At 41.8% G+C, this 27,410-nt stretch overlaps 1 protein-coding gene and 1 long non-coding RNA gene across 2 annotated transcripts; one reads left to right on the top strand and one right to left on the bottom strand.

Moving 5' to 3' along the window:
* The first annotated feature begins 2,050 nt into the window (after positions 1-2,050).
* LOC115254279 (uncharacterized) lies at positions 2,051-3,654 on the top strand. Its single transcript, XR_003891757.2, has 3 exons — positions 2,051-3,285; positions 3,346-3,449; positions 3,523-3,654. It is a non-coding gene; the product is annotated as an uncharacterized LOC115254279 (long non-coding RNA).
* Positions 3,489-24,259, bottom strand: LOC109412112 (glycolipid transfer protein). Its single transcript, XM_029877844.2, has 4 exons — positions 23,919-24,259; positions 23,766-23,821; positions 23,428-23,697; positions 3,489-4,201 (listed from the first exon to the last, which is right to left on the bottom strand). Exons 1-4 carry the CDS (start codon positions 24,049-24,051, stop codon positions 4,034-4,036), a joined length of 627 nt encoding a protein of 208 aa, XP_029733704.1. The 5' UTR covers positions 24,052-24,259; the 3' UTR covers positions 3,489-4,033.
* Between the last annotated feature and the right edge of the window lie 3,151 nt (positions 24,260-27,410).

Raw genomic sequence — 27,410 nt, 5'->3', positions numbered from 1 at the left:
AATTAGAGTCTGGCGGACTGTCACTTTCGACCGGAGCCAATCGAGCATGACGTCATAGTGTCCTTACCGATAAATGCTACACCGTGACGCAGTGCTTGCAAAATGAAGCGTTTTTCCCTGGACGAAGCAAAATTTGCTCCTCCTTGACCGACGCTGTTCCACCCAGAGCGGTAACTGTATACTTTCATTGGCGAACATGCTTCAGAAGCAAGTGGGAGCATGAGCAATCAATTTTATTACTGAGAGTGAGAAACGGTGGTTCATATGCGTGGTGGCTCTCTGAATCTTTCTCTTCGCCGGCGTATAGGCAATGAATATATTTAGTTTTTATCCCGTTACAGTGCAAATAACTTAAACTCAAATCAAATCGATTACAATAGTCACGTACAACATTCCCATACCTACAGAATGATTGTTTTTACAAATTTTGAGCAACAAAAAAAAAACCACTGAATCATTTCCCCATCTTCACACTCATCGCAGCAACTGAGCATGAACCATCACTAGTCAGTTTGCTTCACAAGCGAACCGACCGATGAGGAACAGCAGTCGCAGTTGGTTCGGGTTTTCTTCGCTCCCTTTGCGTATTCGTTCGTAGGGTAGTGGAGGTATTTTGGACCGGGCAGGTATTTTGGCCCACCCAGGGAGTTTTATGATATTTATCACATAATCTCTACTAAATCTTGGTATTTTTTTATTGAAACACGAGAAGTATTCAACTATGTGATGACCTTTATTTTGGATGTCATCTAAATATGCTGTTCAGTATCAAAAACAGAGAAAATGTTTTCACTTCCAATGAAACGCACGGAAAAGCACCAAAAACAAAGAAGGTGAAAAATTTGTAGTCAGCTTCGAAGAGGTATTAAATTTTACAAATAAATATTTATTTCATGTGAATGTAGTTAGGGCCTTGTAAGAACTCAAAATAAACTGTTCTTAACCTCGGTGGAGCGATAATATTTACTAAAATGGTGGTTTGAGGTATGGCCAAAATATGTTCAACATAATCAGATGTGGACATATTTTGGACCACCTGTCAGATCCATCTCTCCAGTACCTTCTAAAGGGAGAAAATATGCATGCCAATGTAATGTACTCTAAAAACAGATAAATAGAATAAGATGGGACCTCCCATGATCTGAGTTGTTATACGTTTATTTTACAATGAGATTGTTGTGGGTTCGATTTGTTCTAACAACTTTTCGCCAAGTTAAAAATTTCGATTCGATTTGTGTCCTAACAACTTCTCGACAAGTTGAAATTTTCAGGTGTTCAGTCATCCAGTTGTCCTTCTCGGCAATCAGTTGATGACTGAGACAATGTGTTATCTAATGTATGTTTTACAATTTACGTATCATTCAAATTACTTTATTACAATTACAATTCATCATAATATGTGTGGAACGCCTTCATATTTAGCAAAATCACTAGATTTTCACACTTCATGAAGCGTTACGTAATTTATGCATGGTGACTGACGTCATGCAATAGTTAATAAATACACGTTTTGCGTTACATTTTTTTTATGAAACATCATACTACAATGCGTAAAAACTGGCAATTGCAACAAAATTTCATCTTTTTTTTACCGTTACGTAATTTTTAAACGTTTCCTGCCTCAAAAAATGGATAGAAAAGATGCAAACTTTACGTATGTTAAAATTTTGCTGAGGTGGCTTTTATTTCATCAATCAATTGAAGTTTAATTTGGTGGGCCAAAATATGTGCACTTGGTGGTCCAAAATAAAATCAGGTGGTCCAAAATAGAAGCCCGAGGTCCTTCAGGAGTTTTGATATTTCTTGTGTTTACTACAACAATTTTAAGTTCTGTTCGGCCTTTTTCGACAGAAAACATGTTGCTCTACGTAATGCCTACTGAAATTATCCATATTTTGAAGTGGAAACTTTCTTTTTTCGCTGAATTGTTCATCCACTTCCTAAAGGGGTCCAAAATACCTCCCTTACCCTAGTGGTTGCTGGCGCTGATAACTGGTCGTTTGCTTCATATTCACTCAATTTCAAGCGCTGCCGTGACGTCATGCTCGATTGGCTCCGATCGAAAGTGACAGTCCGCCAGACTAACTAGACTGACTCTAGTCCAGATGTGTCTTTCACGGGTATTGTAGCATTCATTTTAGTCCCACTAAGGCAACGTGAGACATCGTAGAGGAGACGAATGTCGTCGGTATATGCCGCTTTCTCGCCTTCGTCGGCTAGGGAATCCGCCCACGCTCTTTTGTCCCGCCCACATGAGCGTTTCACTTCCTTCTCGAGAACCGAATAGCGCTGACAGGCTACGGCTTTGGCTTCTCGTGCTTACGCTTGAACTATCGTGGCTTTGGTATTCCTTTGCTCCTCTATCTTCCTCCAGGTATCATCTGTGATCCACTGCTATGTCCGGGTTCGTAGCTCATCCAAATTATTCTCGCTGGTGGCGATGAAAGCGTTCTATATGGCGCTCCATTGATCTTCTACGCTTCCACATTCGTAGCTTCTAGGTGTCCAAAACAACTGATTCAGGAGGCGAAAAGTTTCATCGCGCGGAGCAGGAATCGAACCATCACCACACAGCATGCTACGATTAGAAGCTTGGTGACCCTAACCGATTCTGAGATGAAGATGCCTACAAATATCAAAAATCGACAGAAAATGGATGGAAATATAATCATTTAATTTTTCTAGGTACCCGGGTACCTCGCAGGCATTCCGCACTCTTTCAAAATTCGGTCAACCTCATCAATAGAAATGCTAGTTTCTAGCAGATCTAACAATTTCAAATTCCTATAAAAATATATAATTAGGTACCCTACTAGCCACCTAGGGTTAAAGCTGATAGGGGTCCTATAACAAAGCCAATTTAAAGTTAGCTACAATGCGACTATATTGGGGCCCTTTCCCACTTCAACCCAACTTTAATTGTATGTACATACAGGATAATGCTTGCTTTATGCACACCGTGTTTATGCATGCATTACGGCTTGAGCAGCGTGCTTACTTGGTTATTTCTCCCCTTGTAGATAGGTATACGTCAAACATCAACCTAGACAAAAAGAAACGCGGCAAAAAGCATAGCCAAGTTCGTGAGGGTTTGTTGCATGAGTTGTTACCATGGTAGCGGTACCTACACCTACTATGTTTATTTATGTAAGGAGGTTCTATTGCATTGCAAATTTATAACAAAAACGATGGAAACATCCACTGATCAAATCTTTTCCAGTGCTATTATTGGAAGTAGCACAGGGAAACAGAAATCAAGATTATCGCAATTTTCTGAATATCGAGGTAGGTTTGCGTTGAAAATCAATTTGTAACTGTGTATTCATTTGGTGTTTTTTTGCTAAGAGGAACGATACTTTGCAAACGTTTGGGTACAACTTCTTCTCTACATAAATGTGCATTTTTGTGGGATCTGGCTGGCATGTAGCATTATTGCATTATATTATCAGGTATTTCTTTCAAAATTTTTAAATAAATTGAAACTTGGGTAATGTTGCATAAAAATGTCTTTTTTGCTTTCAGTACTGGAACTTATCGACTATTCACCGTGTCCTATCAGTATTGTCTTTAGTCATTGCTGCCCCGATAGAGTGTCTCCGCTTGTATCTTGGATACTCAGGAAATCTTTTGGACAAGGTGCTATTCTTATTGCCCCAATATACCTTTTCACTCCACTATTACTCTTTCCTGTTAGATTCCGGATTTCGCAGGCTTCTGGATTTTATCTGTTTTCATACAAACTCCATTGCAAATTTATTTGATGACTAGTGAGCAAATTTTAAAATACAATACCAGCACAGTCTTGCAGGCCATCCAATGTCTGCTGTTGGTGCTGCAGATTGCATCGAGTTTTACAGCCATTCGCCGAGCTTCCCGGTTCCGACGACAGCAGTTTCAAGCAGAAAAGGCTTCCTATGATATGGACCACCATCGAACGAGACGAACCATGGGCAGCAACATTTCCATTATAAGTGATTAACAACATGATTCAACTTCTATCTTATGTACTAGTATGACTTAAAAACACGTGAGACTAGACTTTGTATGTTCGGTTTAACTTATTTACTTCGAAAAAGTTGTTCAAATGGTCCAAATTAGCACGGAAAGTCACTAAAAAGTTTTTCAGTGCAATAATGTTGCTTTGATTGCTCTGCTCTGGACCAAGAAGCGTCGTTCTCGTGGGAACATAGTGATGCAAGAACTGAAAATATAGAAAAATGATTATTTTTATATGCCTTTAATACATGCCACTAATTGGCTAATCAATATTATATGTCATAGTGCTTTTGACACCATTTCCAGCTATACACTCAGATTTCATACATTGTTGCATTATCAACTATTGGTAGCCATCAACCTGAGCGAGAGATTCTTGATTTTGTTAATTTTATGTAGTACTGTCCCTCGTAAATCTATCAGCTCCGTGAATTGTAGTTTTTTTTTACATTTTCAATCACTTAATTCTTATCTGCCTTGGTTACAGCATGAGAGTTACCAGTTACTAAAGTTCAATAGATTGCAAATGATGCAACAAATATTCAGCATTGCGTTTGTTTTACGAGTGGAATGATATGCAAAGATTCTCTTGTTTTTCGAAAACTGTACCAGGCGGACGCTATTACGGTTTGTTTCTATAACGGCCCAGATAGCGCTCCAAAATAAGCGAATAGAAATCCGCTATATATGAAGAATGCGTTCAACAGCGGCCGCAGGGCCGCCATAGAGTGCGCCATATACCACCTAGGAGTCCTGGATACTGGAGAGAGCCTTTGCCGCATACTGGAGAGCTTTTCCCAGAACAGGCTGATAATCTATGACACCGTGGAAGGGGAGAAGTGCTACAAAATCACCGCGGAGGTACCTCAGGGCTCCATCCTGGGCCCGATACCATGGAACGCGTCGTTTGATGGCGTTTTGAAGCTCACACTTCCTCCAGGTATAAATTTGGTCGGCTTGCCGATCATATTACTTTCGTGGTATACGGCGAGCCGATAAAGTAAGTGGAACTAACAGCAACACACGCAATTGGTATAGTTGGAGTACTAGATAGGGTCGAAATGGACGTGGTGGTGGTGAACAACCGCAAATCTGAACAGCAGGCAGTGTTCACCAAAGACGGACGTACGATCAACTCCAAGCGTTTACTGTAGCAATTGAGGATCATGCTCGATAACAAGCTGAAATTCAGTAGCTACGAGGAGTATTCCTGCTAAAAAGCAAGCATGGTGATTTAGCATTGTCAAATGCGATGTGAAATAGCTCGACAATAAGCTCGAGCGAGCGTAAGCCGCTCGCGACAGTGACGGTCTCCCTTCTACGGTACGTGGTAAAGTACGCTAGTGGTAAACCGAAAAGTGAAGTGACTCGAGAGTACCCGGCTGATGTGCCTTAGGACCGAACAATCTACTCGGTATGTGGCGAGTAATGCACAATCTAGCACTAGTGGCGGCAGAGGATGAAGTGTGTTTCGAGCGATGTGGCATAAAAAACGTGAGACGGATCGTCAGAACGTAGTCTATGTTGAAGTGGCCGAGATGGGATTCTTTCAGTAAGGGTACACACAGGCTCATACCTATTTTCAGTATTAAGCATCCATGGTGGAACAGAAGGCTGAATTAAAGGATCTCTATCCTGGGCGATTGCCCGCCATCGCCTTGACCTGTGGCCAGATCATATTACTGTCGACTTCCTTTATTTCCTTGTTGAGGCTGTGCCGCCATGAGCCTCTAAGTCTGCTCCTGCTGCGATGTTCTGTTGGGTTCCAGTCGTACACTTGCTTGTAGATTTCGTTCCCTTTTCTGCGTAGAGTGTGGCCGATCCATCGTCACTCTCGCTCCCGATTTTTTTTTTTCGCTATCGGCTGTTGATGACATCAACGATGGAGATCCAATTGTGAGGCAACCATGCACAAATAATACTCACAAGCAAAACTAACGGCGGAGCGCCTCCCTCAATACCTCGTCGTCGAGGTATGATGTCTTCCACCTACGAGTTCTTCGCCTTGGTCTAGTCGCCCCTTCCTCTACCCGCTGCCTGCTGTTTTAAGTCGATACTATAACGAATAGCCAGGTGATCGCTATTAATGTAGGCATCGTCTATCTTCCAGTTCGTACTGCTTGTTAGGCCAGGGCTACAAAAAGTAACGTCGATGATCGACTCTGTTCCGTTTCGGCTAAAGGTATTGTTGGTACCGCCATCAACCAAATTGACATCTACCTCTAGCAGGATCTGACTCTGTTGGTACGTGAAACGGTTCTTCATTCAACGGTCATTCAAAGTCACCCGTCATTGCAACCGGCCTTTACCCTGCCAGCAGCACGAAACCCATAAGTCATAGACAACAACTCCTGGGTGATGTATTTACAAGTCGTACATATCGTCGCCATTTTTCCCGACCCATTCGCTACTCAGTTGCCGTTACCGCCGGGTACTCGATATGGCTGACACAGCAGTTGCTAAACTGCGGCACAATGATTCAAGTTTAGCTGCTACCTGCACGCACAGTGACTTGTCAGTTGTGGCTCTTCTGAAGGCCGGGTACCTTGGGCCTCCCATTGAGTGTGTTTTTTTATCTGTATTATCGAGATTTTTGCCCTAGGCTACTTCATCTCGGGACCCACGCTTTACTTCCCTTCCAAAGGAAGAACCCACATTTTGTTCGAATTTCGACTGTTGGTGGTTATGTAGGAAGGGGAATGGCGTTCAGTTTTTGGAGGAATAACTCAAAAACGGACTCTTAAGCTTTCATCCGACGCTATATTGCGCAATATAGTGACCGAAACGTCGGATGAAAGCTTAAGAATCCGTTTATGTGTTATTCCTCCAAAAACTGAATGCCATTCCCCTTCCAACACATTTTGTGAGTTTGTCGGGAGTGGGATTCGATCCCTGGTCCTCGGCGTGATAGTCAAGTGTTCTATTCTAACCGTCACACCAGGTCCGCTCCACATGAAGTGTATGTTGTTCGCGGATTTACCGCAAAACAATATGGAATTCAACTCATTTACACGGTTTGCTCTTGTCAGGCCTTTATAGTCCCATGATCTGTATCCTGGTTCCTGACACCTGAAGCAAGTCTCCGGTAACTCGTGTATGGTCGGTCAGTTGGTATACCGATCAACCCACCTTAAGCTTTCCTACTTCAGCGAACTTGTTAGCGTCCGCCACAGGTAGCTGAATCAAAACTATCTGTGTCCCTGCCGAGTAGACCGGCCCAAATTTGTATGAGACGAAAAAAAAGTTTTCGAAATTCACGGGGCACCCTCTAGAATCGTGCTTTTGGATGAGAAGAACAATCTGTGAAAGATTCAGCTCAATCGGTTAAAAAATAAGCTGGCGCAAATGAGTTGAAGGTTTGTATGGGATATTCAGACGAAATATATGGGAAATTGGCTTCTTTAGCGGTGTTGAGATAATTCCATATTCAGAATCTGCATGCAAAACTGAGCCGAAATCCAAATTTTCATGAATTTTGGTGCCCGGGAACCTATTTAAAAATCAGTTTGAATTTTGTATGGGAGCGATTTGTCGAATCACCCCTCGACGCATTTTGTACTGGGCGGAGCTGTCAAGCAGTTGGCCAGCTGTCAAAAGGTGATTTCGAAAAATCTCTTCAAAAGCGATTTTAGGTACCAAAATGAAGTTCTAAAAATCTGAAAAAAATCATGGTGGTTCAGAAAAAGGTGCTCTTTTGTATAAAATCAAAAAATCAATACATTTTTCTTAATTTAAAAACCCAATTGGATGACCTCCCGTCTCTGAAACGGCACGCCGTATTGGCGAGTTCAATTTGGCTCAGAATTGAAAGAATGATAGATGAGAAAATGAGGAAACACTTTGTAGAAGGCCATACCATGATAAAACTTAATTTAGTTACGGTTTCAGCTAACGAAAGCAGAGTGAGGACATCTTCCCCCGTTTACTCTCGGTTGTAACATGCAGCACGTGTTTGCCGTTCGAAACCTGCACACTATATCATAGGCGGCTATGTTGTCCTTCATCATTTCCATAGGGCAGTGCATGAGATTATCTCCTTCTCTTTCACTCTTACAGAAATTTTGTAAACAACAAGGCCACGAAACGTCAAAATCCCTTTGACGTTTCGTGGCCTTGTTGTTTACGATTCGGACTTAGGAAAATTTCGTCGGCTTTCCTTAGGCAGTGTGATTAAATTCAAAAGGTGAGTTTGCGCGCACTGAGAAGTGTGCTAATTTATTACTTACTGCTAAGATTTCACCAAGAGCTTCTCCTCGAATTCTTTCAGGAACTATCGGCGGTTCCCGTCTACAATCGTCCATTACAGTATCGCTGCCTGTCAGGACTTCGGATCGACGATTCACGCCGACAAGGTCAAGTTCTAAATCAACTTGGATGTGCAGCAACTTAGATATTTTGGTGAAGGCCTTCGACGAAGCCTCCGACAATAGCATCATCATCGAAGGGAACACATCGAGAAACAGGACGATTATGGCTACCTATACATCTCCCAGTACTTCATTCAGCGCTACTCCCTTCCACCGGAACTCGATTTCAACCAGATCAACTCGTTGATTTCGTCGCACGGCATCTTGACTATTTCGGCTCCGAAGAGGGCAGTTGCAGATGCGGAAGGCCACAAGTCGATTCCGATCGTTCAGACAGGTCAACCGCTGAAGAGAATCAGTGTCGATCACGTAAAGAAGGAGAGCATTGCCCACAAATCTTAGTGGAGTGGTGGTCGAGGTTTTAATGTTGCAAACAATTTACATGATCAGGACACATTGTTCGCATAGTACACTCATAGTTCGCTCATGCACGTGGATGGGTATCGAGACAATGAAGAATTACATAGCTGCCTATGATGTACCTAGTGCCAGAGAAGAGAAGGGCATCTCAGAACAAACCGAACACACGAAAAGTGATAAATTTTAGGCGTGAAAAATCGACTCGATTTATTTTGTTCGTACCCATTTCGTTTCCGTCGTGTATAAACGTCAAAACAACTGCATGGCTCAAAGTGCATTGATTATTTCAGGTATAATCAAAATTAATGAACAGATGACGTCATATCGATGATTAATTATCTTATTCTTCGAAATTTTGTTTCATTGAGAGCATATCAATCGTTGTTTCGACCACTATTGCAATAATATGGTGCACGTACCAAAGATGTTTTACAATTGCAGGCTGTTATAAAGTATAATAATGGTGTTTTAACAATTTTTCTTGATTATCATAACGGTTTCATACATATTCCCATCACTATTGTATCGCGTACCCTATTTACGGTTTTAAGAGATAAGCAACTTTGACTGTGTCCCCGAAATACATTCTAGTTAAACACATTTTTTTTTGCGAATCAGTTTTTGAGTTGGTGTACCTGCCTCCGAAATACTTTGCTTTTTCGTGTCAACACGGTTGAAATTTTCCGTGTAAAAAGTGTGGCTTCAACCGCTAGGTGTCGCGACCCACAGCATGAAATATTTATCAATTTCTGACTCGGGAGATGGCCTTCTCTTCTCTGCTAGTGCACAAGCTTCGACCGACAAACACGTGCTATATATAACAACCGAGAATAAACGGTGGAAGATATCCTCACCCTGCTTTCGTTAGCTGAAATCGCAACAAAATTAAGTTTTATCATGATATGGTCTTCTACAAAGATGTTCCTTAGGGTCTCAACTACCATTCTTTCAATTCTGAGCCGAATCGAACTCGCCAAACCGGCGTGCTGAATGAGAGATTGAAGGTCATCCAATTTCCCATATATTTCAATTGAACATCCCATACAAACCTTCAACTCATTTGCGCCAGCTCAGTTTTTAACCGATTGAGCTGAATCTTTCACAGGTTGTTCTTCTCAACCAAAGGCACGATTCTAGAGGGTGCCCCGTGGAATTTATCGACATTTTTGTATTTGGGCCAGTCTACTGCCGAGCCATTCTGTCGCTGAACGGCAGCAGGTGGCCATCTGCACCTCGTACCGCAGTGCCGTGACGAGCTCTTTGGCGTCAGTGATTTCGTCTAGATTTCACACCTTCAGTGTCATCTCCGCCGTGAGAGCCTTCCGCTTGAGCTCGAGGGTCAATTCGCCTGTACGAGTATGTACGTCTAATACTACATACATCGGCTCCCAGATTCACAAGCTTGGCGTCGCTCCTCATCACCTTCAAAACTTCCTAGTACTTAGACTCTTCCATCTTGATGACTAGCGCGTCACTCTTCTCGTGCTTGGAACCTGCTCTTACCATTCTGTGGCCAGGTGCTCCAACGATCCTGTACCTACTATTTATTCTTCTTTTTCTGTCCCACTGTGGTCCAATGGGCGTCCTGCTCCTGATCCACTCTAACCTGATATGGCAGAGGACCTTTCAATGCATTGCACAGCGGTCCACGAAACATATTTACGAGGAAAGATGCGCTCAGCACTTTCAAACGTTTTTCTAGACAAAGATGGTCTTCTACAAAGTTGTTCCTAATAATAAGACCCTCTTTCCAATGTACATGAAAATAAGGGTGGTCCATATTTTCAAAGAAATTAGGAACCATACTTTTTTATTTACAAAAATAACCATACATTCTTCGTAAAAGAAGTAGATCTATCAATTTCCGGCAAGTCTGCTAAAGACAGTTATTATGTACCGTCAAACGGGGTTACTTGCAACAGCGGTGTAACTTGCAACACGATGACATACACTAAATGTGAATCATTTTCTAATAATAATGAAAACTAGTATGCCCTACTATTTCGGTTATAGAGATTATGTGTATCAAAGATCGATTTAGTATAAAAATTAGCTTTGTTTCTTTGTTTATGGTTTCGCTACACTGTTAAAACGGATTGCTCATTTTATGCCATAAAAACAAGTATGAAAATCGTGCTTTACCTCTCCCTTATGGTAAGTGCGATAAGTCTGATGACCTTGCTTGCAGTTAGGGTACCTAATAGTAAGCTTAGCTAAACGATAAAAGTTTGATAAACTTATCGACTAAGTAATGCAAAAAATCATTATTATATTCGACAACCACTGTGGGGTAACTTGCAACAGTTGAATTTGACGAAACCTTCTATTATTTATCTTCATTTCACGACATATATGACAGAAATAACCGAAATGGATCATTTATTGATTACGTAACGCGGTTACTTTCAAATGACAATTCATTCTTTACATTTTTTTTGCACATGACCTTCAAACATTGTTAGGAACACATTTTGAAGTTTCATTCATGTTTCATCATGTTAAAAGTTCAATTTTTGTTTTTGAACGCTGTAAAGCAATCACCAATATAAATTCTGGATGGATGCAGTAAATTATTTCAGTTTAATACCCAAATTAGCGAGTTTGACATTTAGCAGAAATTGCCAAACACCACTTCAAACTGAAAACTACTTGAAGATGACTCACTCTACCTTTTCAAGAAATGACAATAATCATTGTTGACATTTTGTAATGAGTGCTAAGTCACGAGAATCATATATATATATATATTTTGTGTTTGAGTGACGTGAGACCTGTTGCTAAACGATATACTCTCGCTTGCAATAACTATCAATCCTTTCATGAAAAATTATATGTCAATTGGTTAGTGTACATCTTTTCATGGTATGTTTCATACATAACATCAAAAATTTACAATACGACTATATACTAGAATGTTAGTGCTGTTTAATGATAGCTAACTTGGCTTCATGTCCTATGTTGCAAGTTACCCCACAGATGGGGAAACTTGCAAAAAGCATGTATTTCGCACCTCCTGATTAGGTGGCAACGTATTTTGGTAAACCAAGTGCTGCATAGTATTCTACTCGGGGTAATTAGCGTACACGATGCTTCACAGGATGTTTCAAATGTTTTGATTTTCAATGATATTGCTTCAAAGTCGAAAAGTGTTGCAAGTTACCCCATTTGACGGTAGCTTTCAAATTGACCGATCTAAAGATATTTTTCTGAATTAGCTCAGGGTGGTTCTAGAACAACAGGTTTTATGCCTTTAAATTTTTCAGTTTCAATTCCTCATCAAAAACGCTCGAAAAACACTTGTACAGAATTTGAAAACGCGTCGTTTCGCGCGCATAACATTTTAAAATAACATTTCTACTTTCGAAAGCTGGCAAGATATTTTTATGTTTGCCCGAACCCGTAATACCACATTTTCAAAAGACTATGATTTTTTTTATGAAAAATACATGCCGTACGAGTGCAGATCAAATGACGCCACGCTGGCGTCAAAAAAACCGACAATTATATACGAGCAAAACGTTGGCTGTCAGGCGGTTTCTAGGCTGCTGTGTTTCGATTGGGCGGAGCTTGTTGCGCAGCGAAGCGAGTGCTGGCCGACTCATTTCATTGACAAGAAAACCTATATAATGTATCTCATTGTCATTTTTCTGTATCAGTATCAATAAAACCGCCGACGTGAACGGACAAACGGAGCAAGTGTTTTTCTAAACGTGTGCCGGTGGTGGCTATCCCGATCAGTGCGAGGATCGGTTGGCATTTCCCTTCTTCCTTCCACCCCGAGCCGGTGGCGAGTTTGTGTGTGTCGGTGCTGGTGCGCAAGGAGAACGCGTTGCATGCTGTCTGACGTCGTTTCCATCGATCGTTTCCAACAATCGAGGCGTTGTGTGTGGTGGTTGCTGTGGCGGTTGCAGTGCTTTGTCTTGATAGCAGGGGAGTGGATGTCGAGAGTTATTCAGAATCTGATTATTCGGATTAATTTTCCTTCTTTTCGGCATCCCTCCTCTCGTGTTGTCGTTGACAAGCAAGCGGCAGCGGCAGTTCCATCAGAGTTCGGCAAAGAGCCGTGGTCCTTCGACGGAGAGAAACCGACGCGCTGGTGGCCGTGAGGTTAACGGCTGTCGGCACGACGGAGAGTGTTCCAGACTGGTGATCGTGGTGTGCACGATCGTCAGCATCGAGTGTGGTTGTGGCGTGACGGCCACTGAAGATCCCTCCATTGGTAGCTGCGACGAGCGCGATTATCGGTGGCTTCCAAGTCCCATCGCACCGCTGGTGGTTGCTGAAAGAGCAGCTCTCGGTAGCTCTATTGTGGGGTAAGTTCGGCGACTTTAAGGTAAGTGCAACCTTGTGGAGTGACCCTACCTCCGTGTGAGAATTGTGTACCCAACACCTGTAACTATTGAACCAAAAGGGATAACGACCATCTCTGCGCAAGAAACGACGCGTCTTCAAATGTTCTACAAATGTTTCTTGGGTGACTTTGATGAGAAATTGAAACTGAAAAAGTTACTGTCAGAAAACCGGTTTTTCTTGAACTACCCTAAGCAAATTCAGAAAAATATCTCTAGATCAGTAAATTTTGAAGCTACATAAAAACTGTCTTCAGCAAACTTGCTCAAAATTGATAGATGTACTACTTTTCCGAAGAATGTATATAGTTATTGTTTTGAATAAAAAAGTATGGTTTCCAATTTTCTTGAAAATATGGCCCACCCTTATTTTCATGTACATTGGAAAGAGGGCCTTATTATTAGGAACAACTTTGCAAATAGAAGACCATAAATGTCTAGAAAATCATTTGAAGGCGCTGAATGCATCTTTCCTCGTAAATCTTTTACGTGCAATGTATTCACTGTATTCTATTCTTCATGTGAAATACCCTGAATATAATTTCATTGCAAAAGTTACATTTGAACGAAAAACTGCTTTAAATGTTGGACGTTGTTTTCAATGACGAATTGTTCGACGTTAATAATATGTTACCGTAACTAACGGCTACAATGAGACTAATGTACTACCGGATATCAAAAACTTCAGATAGGTTAAAATTTGTTGATGCTATTTATATAAAATCAGTTCAGATAGTTGTAGGATAAGACACCTTTTTTGAATTCGGTCCAATAGTAGATAGGCCTCTAAATACCCCCTGTTGCAATCTCACTTCTCACTTCTGTCCTAAAATATACATGTATCGGAGAGGTTGGTAACACGATTTCCGGAGAAAGCAAGAGAAGAGAACGAGAGAACGATGCGGGAGCTGGGAGATCGGTGAAGGAAATTGGTTGGATGCTCGGCAGTCAATAGCGAGAATCAGACGAGATTGGTCGAACGAACGATTACCGTCGCGAGGCAATTAAATCTACCGCGTCCAAGAGTGCGTGATTTTCTCCAACCGCAGAAAAGTGTTGCGAAGACCATCAAGTGCCCCGGGAAGTGTTGAGGCCCCCGAAAAGGGTGATCATTGATCCTGCTTCTTCCCCGTTACCCAAAACCCGGTGACGAAGGCAATTTTGGGACACGACCTAGGAGTGTCCCCATGTGCTAGTGATCTCGGCCTGGTGGACAGAGTCTGGGCACCATCCCTCCCCCGGGCATCGAGGAAGACCGCAACGAACCACCCCTCCCCCGGGCATCGAGGAAAGTGTTGAAAGTGGTGGCGAGTCAAAAGCTGCCACACGTGGCGGGAGAGCCTCAACGACCGCCATTGAGGTGAGGGCTACTGTGAGGTCCGGTGGGATTACCCCCGCTCATAGCAACTCAATATCCGATGTGTTGAGGCCCCGTGCACGAGTCTTTGAACGTCACCGAGAAACTTGGACCAGAGAACCTCGATTATTGGACCACACCTTGTGAAGGACGCCTGTCGGTGAAGCCGACTCCAAGAACCTACCGTCAAGAAGACCTGCCGCCATTCCACGAATCCTCTGGACGCTATCCGAATCTGGCCGATTGCCGGATCAAACGGACTGATCTCCTGCGATTGGAACAGCAGGGAGGCGAGTGGGAAGTGTAGCGTCCCATCCGACACGCAAGCCGCCCGAAGTAACCACCAGCTGCCGTCGTTGATGTCGATCCGACCGATGGAATCGCGGTTGGCTTCCCCAGCTCCACTAATACCAGCGAGTGGCAAGTACCAACACCAAATACATGTTCTCTCTCTCTCCTGCATGCCCATGGGCCCCATCGTCAATGCATCGGCCGCAACGAACCCCCCCCCCCCCATTTCTATGTAACTTTCTTTAAATAAATATGTATAAGCGTAGCTTCTCTTGTGTTGCGTAAGTTATTTCTAGGAAGAAGGACTTGATTTTCCTGTGGCGTTGCTCGTTGTTCCTTTGGTAATGGTATCGTAAGTCTACCCCAAGAAAGTGATGCGATCGACCCTGAGAACGTAAGCCTGAGCTAGTCGATAACTTACAAATATTAACTTAATATTTTTAAATATCAACCTAATACTTAGTTGTTTTTTTTTTCATAAATTCGAAACCATACAAATGTATCAATTGAGGGGTCCATATCAATTTGGTGTAAGTGATCTTTTTGTCGATTTTGAGCTGAGCATTAGGCCGTCCCTTATTTTGCAAAAATTGGAAATGTTATAGGTAAGTTCGTTTATGGAAAATGATCGTTCTAGTTAAGAAATGATCAAAATTTGAAAACCGTATCTCAAGGCTAAGTGGTCCCTCAATGGGCCTAAAGTTGTCAAAAGTTGTATGGGACCAAAAAAAAACATGAGATTTTTTTCGACGAGAAAATATACTATTTCTACTATACTAAAAATATGATTTTAGGTCCCTAAAGGGCTAAATATTTGCTTAGAATAGCGATATATCTACTCGTTTTGAGTTATTGACAAAAAAAAAACAGAAAAACCAGCTTACTCTATTTTCCACGATCAACGATCAAACGATCAAATCTGACTATACATGTCAATGGTTGCTCCTCCGTGATTGATCTGAGCTGGTACCAATTGCACTGAGATCCAAATGAATAAGGGCTGGGATATTTCACTCCACTTATTCTCAAAGTGCAATTTAAGCAGCTCATACATTTTTAATCAATAACGGCGCCGGCCACGTCCTTATAGTCAGTTGGGAAGGGAAAGGAATGTAAGAGTGTGCTGGTTGTTGCTACTAAAGACCGAGAGCACCTCTGCATCCCCACAGTTCGCTTTGATTCCATAACTTGTAGGCGTTATATACACTGTGCTGTGGAAGTTGGAAGGGAGGGAAACGATTTTTTGCAATTCTGGTTCTAGCGATGGCTATGAACATATGAATATTAGAGTGGGTCATTGTTTATATGGAAGAATGAAAAATTCAATGGTATCCCATCAGATCAAAGCTTTTTTGATCCCATTTCAGGACCGAAAAAAGTGTGCAAATTTTGGACACGATCGGTTATGTCTACGTTTTGCGCATCGCGTTTGAAGTTTGTATGGGATTTTACATGGGAAAACACACTTTTTTGCATTTCTCTCATAACAAGCTCGAAGCTTTCTAAAACCATGTAACCGATAAAGTGAAAACATAGCCTAGGGTGTCTTAAGAAACTTTGTCGAAGACCGCGAAGTGATCTGATGCTTATGAAAAAAGTTATAGCGTTGGCATTGCTTGGCAAAGCAGCATGATTTTGTTGCTATTGTTATTCCTTTACATGTTAAAACATAAACACATGTATGTGGTTCGTTGGTTATAACTATTTTCACAAGCATCGGATAGCTTTTCGGTCTTTAACAAAGTTCTTCAAAACATCCTAGGCTATCATTTTACAGTATCGGTTAAAAAGTTTCAGACAAAAATTTTCAACTTATGACAAAAATGCAAAAAAGTATGTTTTCCCATACAAAATCCCATACAAATTTCAATTGCAATGCGCAAAGTGTAGACGCAACCGATTGTGCTCAAATTTTGCATAGATACTCAGGACCCGAAACGGAACCAACACGCAGAAAAAAGCATGGTAAAATCAAAAATATTTCAGGTTAACTCAAATAAATTGTCAATTTGTTCTGGCAACAAAATAAAACTGTTTGGAGCAAATCGAACGTCATATTTGAAGCAAATTCAATCCATTTTTGAAACATACATGCATCTTCTGACAGGTTATGTTAGAAACAAATGTAAAAATTTTTGTTTTTTTTTGTGGCAGATCGTACGGAAATATTTGTTTCCCAATTAAATTTACAAAGTCATTTCCTTCTCTAGGAAAACCCACTTCCCGCGTGGCACTTTCAATGCCAACATCATATAGATAACATACGCTCTCGAAATTAACCCTCCATCAGTCGCATCAAAAAAAGTTACACGAGCGGTCGCGTCGTGTACTCAGTACTCAGCATACGCTTTCAATTATGGTTTACATGCTTTACTAGATACAATGTTGGTGTCTTTAGCAAAAATGTCCAACTGGATAATGCGCGTCTGATAGTGGACATGTGGAACCGGTCAACACGATCTGGTCCTGTCCCGGGTGTCGGAATGGCCCTCGCGGGAACCTGTTTCATGGACATTTCAGTTATGGCACCAAAACTAGGCATGCGACGGCTCTATCTTCATGATTTTTCATATCCATCATCTTAGTAACCATGAAAATGACCAGTGACCTCCCTTGCTAATCCGTGGCCTCCGGAATGTGCCCTGGAGGAACCTGTTTCGAGGATATTTTGACCATGACACCAAAACTAGGCATGCGACGGCTCTATCGTCTCGATTTTTCATAACCATCATCTTAGTAACCATGAAAATGACCAGTGACCTCCCTGGCTAACCCGTGGCCACCGGAATGTGCCCTGGAGGAACCTGTTTCGAGGACATTTTGACCATGACTCCCAAACTAGGCATGCGACGGCTCTATCTTCATGATTTTCCATATCTATCATCTTAGTAACCATGAAAATGACCAGTGACCTCCCTGGCTAACCCTTGGCCACCGGAATGTGCCCTGGAGGAACCTGTTTCGAGGACATTTTGACCATGACACCAAAATTAGGCATGCGACGGCTCTATCTTCATGATTTTTTCATATCCATCATCTTAGTAACCATGAAAATGACCAGTGACCTCCCTGGCGAACCCGTGGCCACCGGAATGTGCCCTGGAGGAACCTGTTTCGAGGACATTTTGACCATGACATCAAAACTAGGCATGCGACGGCTCTATCTTCATGATTTTCCATATCCATCATCTAGGGTAAATCGCCAATTGTTACACACCTTAAAAACTCGCCAATTGTTGCACACCTTATAAGAAAAGCATGGAATGTGCAACAATTAGCGAGGTTCCAAGGTGTACAATAACTCTGTATGAAGCAGTCATGCTTATAATTTCGCTTATAGCATGGTGAATCCGTTAATTTGATACATATTCGCCTCCCAAAAGCGTTTTTGTATTGTATAAAAATATGTCCAATCTAGTTTTGTAATTTTCGAAAAGAAAGAAATAAAAAATAGTTTTTCTTGCTTCACGGAGCCGAAATTTTTTGTTTTGTGAATTTGGTTATATTTGATTATCAACTGATTTGTATACAGTCATACCTCGGTATAACGTAGCCTCGATATTACGTAACTCAGTATAACGTAACTTTTACCTCGATATAACGTAACTTTTTTATGGTTCCAATGTTTTGCTATTTGAATAATAAACGTGATTCACGGAATAGTCTTTATGATATTACGCTCCTCAAGGAACCAAGTCTACTAACCAGTTTGACGATATACGAACACTTTCGCAGTTATATGACAGTTTTCGGTGTCAGTAATTTTGTTTAACTGCTAACTGCAACATGTTTACGTTTCACTTAACGAATGAAATTGAGTAACTGCAACGCCTGACAGATGTCATAAAGCCATCAATTGACGTAAAATGAACGTGAACTTCATGCGACTGTTCATAGGCCAGAGGAATTTATTCACAGCATCAGTTACTTCTGCATTTCGTTATATGAAGATCCTGCTTTTTCTCTTCGTTTAATTCATCCACATTCATTCAATTCCTCCAGCCTATTAGGGCAAACATGGCACATCATTTTGACGTTTGGCGGTGCGATAACTCCAAATTTGTTGAACTTACCGGACTTACAGGTTAAAAGCATTGCAGTTAAACCATTTGCACTGACCGAACGTCTACTGTACTTATTCTTGACATATCATTCCTACTGAAACATAGCCTTCCAACTCCAAAAGACATGACAGTAGACAGCAGTGGAAGCAAATTCGGTTTCATGCTATACTGCGAGTTATAACGCCGGGGCAAGTCCGCCTAGTCTTAGAAGAACCCTGCAGAAAATCGCTCTAGAAATTCTCTGATAAATCCCTAGAAAAAAATTCTTGATAAATTTCTGGCGAAATTTTGTGATATATCCCACGGATGAATTATTTCGGTGGAAATATTTCAAAAGTATTCTATTCTTCCTAAAGGAATTCATGGAATAATCACATGAAGAATTTATGTAGAAATGCCACGTGAAGTACCAGAGGGAATTTCTGGAGGGATTCAAAGCAAACTTCTAGAGGAATTACAGCGAAAATCTATGAAAAAGGGGAAATTCCTGAAGGAATCATTAAAAAAAAAAGCTTTGAAAGAAAATGAGGCATCCCTCTAACCAATGGCTGAAAGTCTCTTTAATAAAGACAAATCAATCAATGAGGCATCCCTGGAGTAATTCAACAGGGTTTTCTGTAACCAGCAATCTTTGAATGGGTCTCTGAAGAAATTCCTTGTGGTTTTTGCCGATATCCTGAGTTTTCGGAAGAATTCCCTGAAAAAAAATTAGAAAAGAGTTCAAAGTGTGCAAAATAAGTACCAGCAGGAATTACTGGGTGAATCTCAGCAAATACTTATTGAGCAGGAAGGTATTAGAGCATTGCAGATATGACTGGGAGAATCCCAGTAGAAATTTTAAAGGGAATGGCAGGATGAATCCTTGCAAAAATCTCTGGAATCCCATGGGTAATCCAAGAGAAGCCACAGGGGAAATTCCTGGAGGAATCATATCGAGAACTTTTGGAGTAATAGGACAGATCGGTGAAGTACTAGATTTGTAGTAATGAGCTGAATTTTTGTATGGTGAGAAGTTCAATTCTCCGTTTCTGCAATGAAATGGTTCAAAAAGCGAGGGTACTATTATTCCATACCTAATTTGATGCTGTTTGAGCAAAAATTTGGGCAACAGTGTTGTTGTTTTCTCCATTTCCTGCAACATAAATATTATAGTTATCCATAGTTTTGCTCAAACAGCATCAAATTAGGCAAGGAATAATTATACTGCACGCTTTTTGCACCATTTCATTGCAGAAACGAAGAATTGGCCTTCTCACCATACACAAATTCAGCTCATTACTACAATTCTAGTACTTTACCAATTGTGTCCTATTTCAAAGCCCTTTTTAAAGGAATTCTAGCAGATTAAAGCCAGGAATAAATGGAGGAGTTTGAATCCTTGAAAAATAAAAACTCTAGAGGAACTCCTTCGAGAATTTCAGGATAAATCACAGAAGGTATTTCATTAAGAAATTCCTGGATGAATTCCTGAGTGGGCACATTCCGGTGGCCACGGGTTAGTCAGGGAGGTCTCTGGTCATTTTCATGGTTACTAAGATGATGGATATGAAAAATCATGGAGATAGAGCCGTCGCATGCCTAGTTTTGGTGTCATGGTCAAAATGTCCTCGAAACAGGTTCCTCCAGGGCACATTCCGGTGGCCACGGGTTAGCCAGGGAGGTCACTGGTCATTTTCATGGTTACTAAGATGATGGATATGAAAAATCATGAAGATAGAGCCGTCGCAAGCCTAGTTTTGGTGTCATGGTCAAAATGCCCTCGAAACAGGTTCCTCCAAGGCACATTCCGGTGGCCACGGGTTCACCAGGGAGGTCACTGGTCATTTTCATGGTTACTAAAATAATAGATATGGAAAATCATGAAGATAGAGGCGTCGCAAGCCTAGTTTTGGTGTCATGGTCAAAATGTCCTCGAAACAGGTTCCTCCAGGGCACATTCCGGTGGCCACGGGTTCACCAGGGAGATCACTGGTCATTTTCATGGTTACTAAAATAATAGATATGGAAAATCATGAAGATAGAGCCGTCGCAAGCCTAGTTTTGGTGTCATGGTCAAAATTTTCTCGACACAGGTTCCTCCAGGGCACATTCCGGTGGCCACGGGTTAGCCAGGGAGGCCACTGGTCATTTTCATGGTTACTAAAATAATGGATATGGAAAATCATGAAGATAGAGCCGTCACAAGCCTAGTTTTGGTGTCATGGTGAAAATGTCCTCGACACAGGTTCCTCCAGGGCACATTCCGGTGGCCACGGGTTAGCCAGGGAGGTCACTGGTCATGTTCAAGGTTACTAAGATGATGGTTATGAAAAATCATGACGATAGAGCCGTCGCGTGCCTAGTTTTGGTGTCATGGTCAAAATGTCCTCGAAACAGGTTCCTCCAGGGCACATTCCGGTGGCCACGGGTTAGCCAGGGAGGTCACTGGTCATTTTCATGGTTACTAAGATGATGGATATGGAAAATCATGAAGATAGAGCCGTCACAAGCCTAGTTTTGGTGTCATGGTCAAAATGTCCTCGAAACAGGTTCCTCCAGGGCACATTCCGGTGGCCACGGGTTAGTCAGGGAGGTCACTGTTCATTTTCATGATTACTAAAATAATGGATATGGAAAATCATGAAGATAGAGCCGTCACAAGCCTAGTTTTGGTGTCATGGTCAAAATGTCCTCGACACAGGTTCCTCCAGGGCACATTCCGGTGGCTACGGGTTAGCCAGGGAGGTCACTGGTCATGTTCAAGGTTACTAAGATGATGGTTATGAAAAATCATGAAGATAGAGCCGTCGCATGCCTAGTTTTGGTGTCATGGTCAAAATGTCCTCGAAACAGGCTCCTCCAGGGCACATTCCGGTGGCTACGGGTTAGCCAGGGAGGTCACTGGTCATTTTCATGGTTACTAAGATGATGGATATGGAAAATCATGAAGATAGAGCCGTCGCATGCCTAGTTTTGGAGTCATGGTCAAAATGTCCTCGAAACAGGTTCCTCCAGGGCACATTCCGGTGGCCACGGGTTAGCCAGGGAGGTCACTGGTCATTTTCATGGTTACTAAGATGATGGTTATGAAAAATCGAGACGATAGAGCCGTCGCATGCCTAGTTTTGGTGTCATGGTCAAAATGTCCTCGAAACAGGTTCCTCCAGGGCACATTCCGGAGGCCACGGGTTAGCAAGGGAGGTCACTGGTCATTTTCATGGTTACTAAGATGATGGATATGAAAAATCATGAAGATAGAGCCGTCGCATGCCTAGTTTTGGTGCCATAACTGAAATGTCCACGAAACAGGTTCCCGCGAGGGCCATTCCGACACCCGGGGCAGGACCAGATCGTGTTGACCGGTTCCACATGTCAACTATCAGACACGCATTATCCAGTTGGACATTTTTGCTGAAGACACCAACATTGTATCTAGTAAAGCATATAAACCATAATTGAAAGCGTATGCCGTGTACTGAGTACACGACGCGACCGCTCGTGTAACGGTCTGGTTCACAAAAAAGTTACACCAGCGGTCGCGCCGGTGTACTGAGTACACATTCAAAATGTGAGGTTAGAATTACGTATTTTTCGAGTACTTTCCGTGCATTTTTTCATTTTTTTTCTGCCTTACTAACAAGAAGAAGAGTGGATCTTGGAATAGGACCAACACCCGGTTCAATTTGGTGCGAATTTCGATTATTTTTTTGCATTTTTCTGAGATGCGTGTACTCAGTACACGCAAGCGACTGATGGTGGGTTAATGGGACTTCGTGGAAACTTTTGGTGAAACTTGACTATTTTTGCAAGAGGAAATCTTGTTTGGTGCTGCAGCTGGAAATTGAGAGTTTTGTTTATGTTCTCGACGGCGGAACGGGGGGCTCTTCAATGGGCATTGTAGAAATCAATATGTAATTGAGTTAGTTTTAAAAATTAATATTTCAGTTTTAAATATTTTATCAGTTTATCGAATAAACATGCATATTTTTGTTTCAAACGAACGCAATTTGTCTCCGTGAAAAAGCTTTGATCTGAGAAAACGGTTCCGATGACCCACACTAATGAATATACATGAGTTGTATATGTAGAGAAGAGAGAGAGAGAGAAAGTGGATGGAAAGATACAAAGTAGGATGAAAGGGACGGGCCAGGGATTAAACCCATGACCTTCTGCATACGAATCAGAGGCGGTAGCCACTAGACCACCAAGCCCGTCCCCGAAAAAAAAATACTCTATTTTGCTCAATAATTAAATCCGAGTGAAAATATCGCAATTCTGAGCACAGCCTACTGAACATATTAAAAAAAAATCTTTCAAGCTTTTAGCAACTTTTTTAAGATTATTTTTGCGATGATTAGAACCAAAACAATAAATTGGAGAAAATTGGGTCGAATTTGAAGCTCCATACATGTTGTATGGGATGATAAATTGGTGAAAAACTTTGAGCCTCATTTATTCGAAAAAGGGGTTTTGTCACTTACACCCCTTTGCTTCTAACGTCATCAATTAAATATATTTTTACTCTCAGATTTTTACAATGAATGAAGCAAAAAACAGGCTAATAAATGCGCTGTTATGTTTTCATACGCGACCACTAAATTGAACCCAATCAATTGAACATGACAAAATTCTCAAATTTCATGCGGTGTGGTTGTGGAGCTTACCTGAAACCCCTTCTGTGCCAAGAAGCCGTGATAAGGTAACAGTGCGTCGTCGTATGCCTTCTTGAGGTGGTGTTTCACGTTGTCACTGCAGCTCTCGTCCTCGAGCATGTTTCTGAAGAACATTTCAATCATTTCGAGAGCACGTTTCAACCACAAAAGTCCCTCCGTAACCGAATCGAAAGTGTTTTCGTTCCCATGTTTGTCCAGTAGAATGAGGTCCTCGAGATAGCAGAATATTTGCTCGTTTTCTTTGTATTTCGCTTCCAGTCTCTGAAGGGAACATTGTTGAATCAATATTAGTGTTAATTGATGCTTTAAAGAATTCATTCAGTACTAACCTTCACATTGCCTCTCATATCCTTCACAATAGGTGTAAATAACCGCCCAAACGATTCTACAGGTTGAGATGAGTTTAGATCAATCAATTGCAAACACACCGCATGTATTATTAATCATCGTCGTTCATTGACGATGAATTTACTGTGACCTACCTATACTTTCAACCACTTGATAGGCTGAATCGAGGAACGCTTTGGTGATAATTTTATTTTTGTTATTTTGAGTTTCTGTTTGAGGAAAGTGCTGCAACTTTGAAAAATCTATCTTGGCTTCCGTTTCACTCATGGTTGGTTCTGATGATATCACGAATCGCACCTGCGTTAGCACCTATATTACCTCAATCAAAGCAACCTATGTCACGAGAACCGAACGGAGACGAACCACTCTCGATCGCAGCAAGCCACTGATTGGTTCAGGCTATGAATCATTCTCGATTCCTCCTGGTTAACCCGACCAGATGGTGAAGGTATTGGTACCTTAGCAATCAGCACATTTTATCAGTCACGCTCGTAAGGCTTCTGCAAACCTCTGATAGTAGTGTTTATCGCTTGAGACACTTATCTGTTTGCGATATCAGTGTCGAGCTGAGCGGGTAGGTCAACACGATACCACTGAGGTAAATGGCAGTCTCTCACATTTTGTCACGCTGCTGACTCTATAGGCATGGGTGATGCGGAAAAGGTAGTGAAAGTATTGCGACATTTGCACCCATTTAGACTCGGCCGAAATTCGTTATCATCACAGTCGAATTTCGCACACGACTTCGCAGCAGCTGGCACCCACAAGTTCGGTTGAGTTCATGACAGGGGCGTCGGATGCACAACAGGTAAACAAAACAAGTTTGATTAGTGTGAAATTTCGCCGGGAAATGATGATTCAGTGGATTCTCAAATTATCACAGTAGTCTAAACATTAATGAGAAACCCAATACTACTTCAACAAGATGTGTTCTATTCGTGTCGCATCACATCACACATGCCGACGACGACGTAGCGTTGCTAAACCAAACGACTTGTAGTGTGGTTTACCTGTAACGTAAGCGATGTGACTAAGTAGAAATAGGGGAAGTGTGGGTAATCTCTGCCTATGGAATTTTTCCAGAAGGCAGATTTCATGTAGGTAAATATACCTAGACTTGAACGCATACGTTGATTTTAAACATCTTCATATCTTGCGGCAACCTCAATGGATAAATGTACGACTCGTGCTGAAAAAATCATCATTTTGCCACTTGTTGCATAAATAACTATTTTAATATTTCCTAAGTGCATGGAAAGAGCCGTTAAAGTGAACCGTTCAGTACCTCGAGATTTGAAATACGAACAATTAAAAAAATGCAAATCGGTCATATCGTGATCAACGCAACGGCATTTGTTAACCCTTTGGAGCCGGAGAAGTCATACAGGGGAAGACAAAATGATCGGGACAGGCAAAATTTTCACTTTTCAAGAAATGTTCAACTAGCTGTAACTTTTCTAAAAGTGCATCAAATATTCTCAAATTTTTACTGTAAGTTCACTCCCTGTATGTAACCCAACATAGAAACAGATGTATAAATTCACACATATAATAAAACAGAACGCTGTCTTCGGCAAAGTTGTTGAAAAATGAGGTGAAAAATGGTATAATTTTTATTCGATACTTTATTGAGAACCTAGAACATCCTGAACACCATGAAGTTTGGAGAAACGAAATAATTGACATACCAGTTGTTTTAAAAAGCTGAACTTGGATAGGGGTTCCGTTCATATGTATTAATTTTGTCAAGAATATTAAAAGCTGTTTTGTAGTCTGGGATGTTCTAGGTGTTCCAAAATTGCCTATAGTGAAGTTCGTTAAATCTACAAGAATAAGTTTTATGAGGTTTTACCATAAATAATAGCATTGCATAATCTACTGGGATCCGAGAAGCTCTTTAAGTCTATAGTGCCATTTATAGATACTATAGGGATATTCCAGTTCAGCCAAACTGCCTTGGAGTTCAGAAATTCATATCTGCACTCGTAACAGTAGCCATATCTGCTATACTGAATAACGTTGCCTTATCAACTGCGGTTGCTGCACCAATATGAAGGAAACTAGATATTATTGTTAACCTTAAGGTTGAAGGATTCGGCAGTATATTTTAAGGTTCAAATAACCATCATTCAGTCATCATCAATCATCAATTATTCAAAAGCAGTTTTCTTGCTAGAAATACAAAAACTGTCAATAAAAAATATTTCACTGTTATCCAGATGCTGAGTAGAGTACATTGATAAATTTTCATTGAAATTGGATATGATTTCAGCGAAAAAACTGCTTTTGATTTTCTGGTAAACGTTGATGGTTTGTTTCCTCTTAAGCTTCTTCTTCATGTTGTCAACCTGAAGTCAAATTACATACATACATTTATTTGTTCAACATCACATTTAAGACAAGACATAATCAACAATAGTACACCACAATACTCGGTTTGTGGCTACCGTTCTCCATCCTCGGTCGCGCCCAGTGCTCGCCAGGTCACGCTCCACCTGGTCCGCCCATCGTGCTCTCTGCGCTCCACGCCTTTTTGTGCCAACCGGTCTGGTTGCTGGGTTCGCCGTAAAGTGCAGCGAGCTCGTGGTTCATCCTTCTCCGCCACACACCGTTCTCCTGCACACCGCCGAAGATCGTCCTTAGCACGCGTCGCTCGAAAACTCCGAGTGCTTGCAGGCCCTCCTCGAACATAGTCCATGTCTCGTGCCCGTAGAGGACCACCGATCTTGTTAGCGTTTTGTACATGGTGCATTTGGTGCGTGGGTGAAGTTTCTTCTTCTGGAGCCCGTAGTAAGCCCGACTTCCGCTGATGATGCGCCTCCGAATTTCACGGCTCACGTTGTTGCCAGCCGTCAGTAAGGATCCGAGGTAGACGAATTCCTCTACCACCTCGAAAGTATCCTCGTCTATCGTAACATTACTACCCAGACGGATTTGGTCGTGTTCGGTTCCGCCTACCAGCATGTACTTTGTTTTTAAGGCATTAACCACCAGTCCGACCTTTGCTGCTTCGCGTTTCAGGCGGGTGTACAGCTCTGCCACTGTTCCAAATGTTCTGGCAATAATGTCTATGTTGTCCGCAAAGCACACAAATTGACCGGATTTTGTGAAACTCGTTCCCCGGCTGTTGAGCCTAGCTCGTCGCATCACACCTTCCAGAGCGATGTTGAAGAGTAGGCATGAGAGTCCATCACCTTGTCGCAGTCCCCGGCGAGATTCGAATGAACTGGATAATTTACCCGAAACCCTTACGCAGTTTTGCACACCGTCCATCGTTGCTTTAATCAGTCTAGTCAGCTTCCCAGGAAAGCCGTTTTCGTCCCTGATTCTCCATAGCTCTGCGCGATCGGTACTGCCGTATGTCGCTTTGAAGTCGATGAACAGGTGATGCGTTTGGACCTGGTATTCACGGCATTTTTGGAGGATTTGCCGTACAGTGAAGATCTGGTCAGTTGTCGACCGGCCGTCGATGAAACCGGCTTGATAACTTCCCACGAACTCATTCGTTATAGGTGACAGACGACAGAAGATGATCTGGCATAGCACTTTGTTGGCAGCATTCAAAATAGTGATCGCCCTGAAGTTCTCACATTCCAAATGGTCGCCTTTCTTGTGTATGTGGCAGA

The sequence above is a fragment of the Aedes albopictus genome, chromosome 1, assembly GCF_035046485.1.
Source record: "Aedes albopictus strain Foshan chromosome 1, AalbF5, whole genome shotgun sequence".
Classification (NCBI taxonomy): domain Eukaryota; kingdom Metazoa; phylum Arthropoda; class Insecta; order Diptera; family Culicidae; genus Aedes; species Aedes albopictus.
Note: the sequence above shows the minus strand (reverse complement) of the source record. Positions and strands in the feature narration are given on the sequence as shown.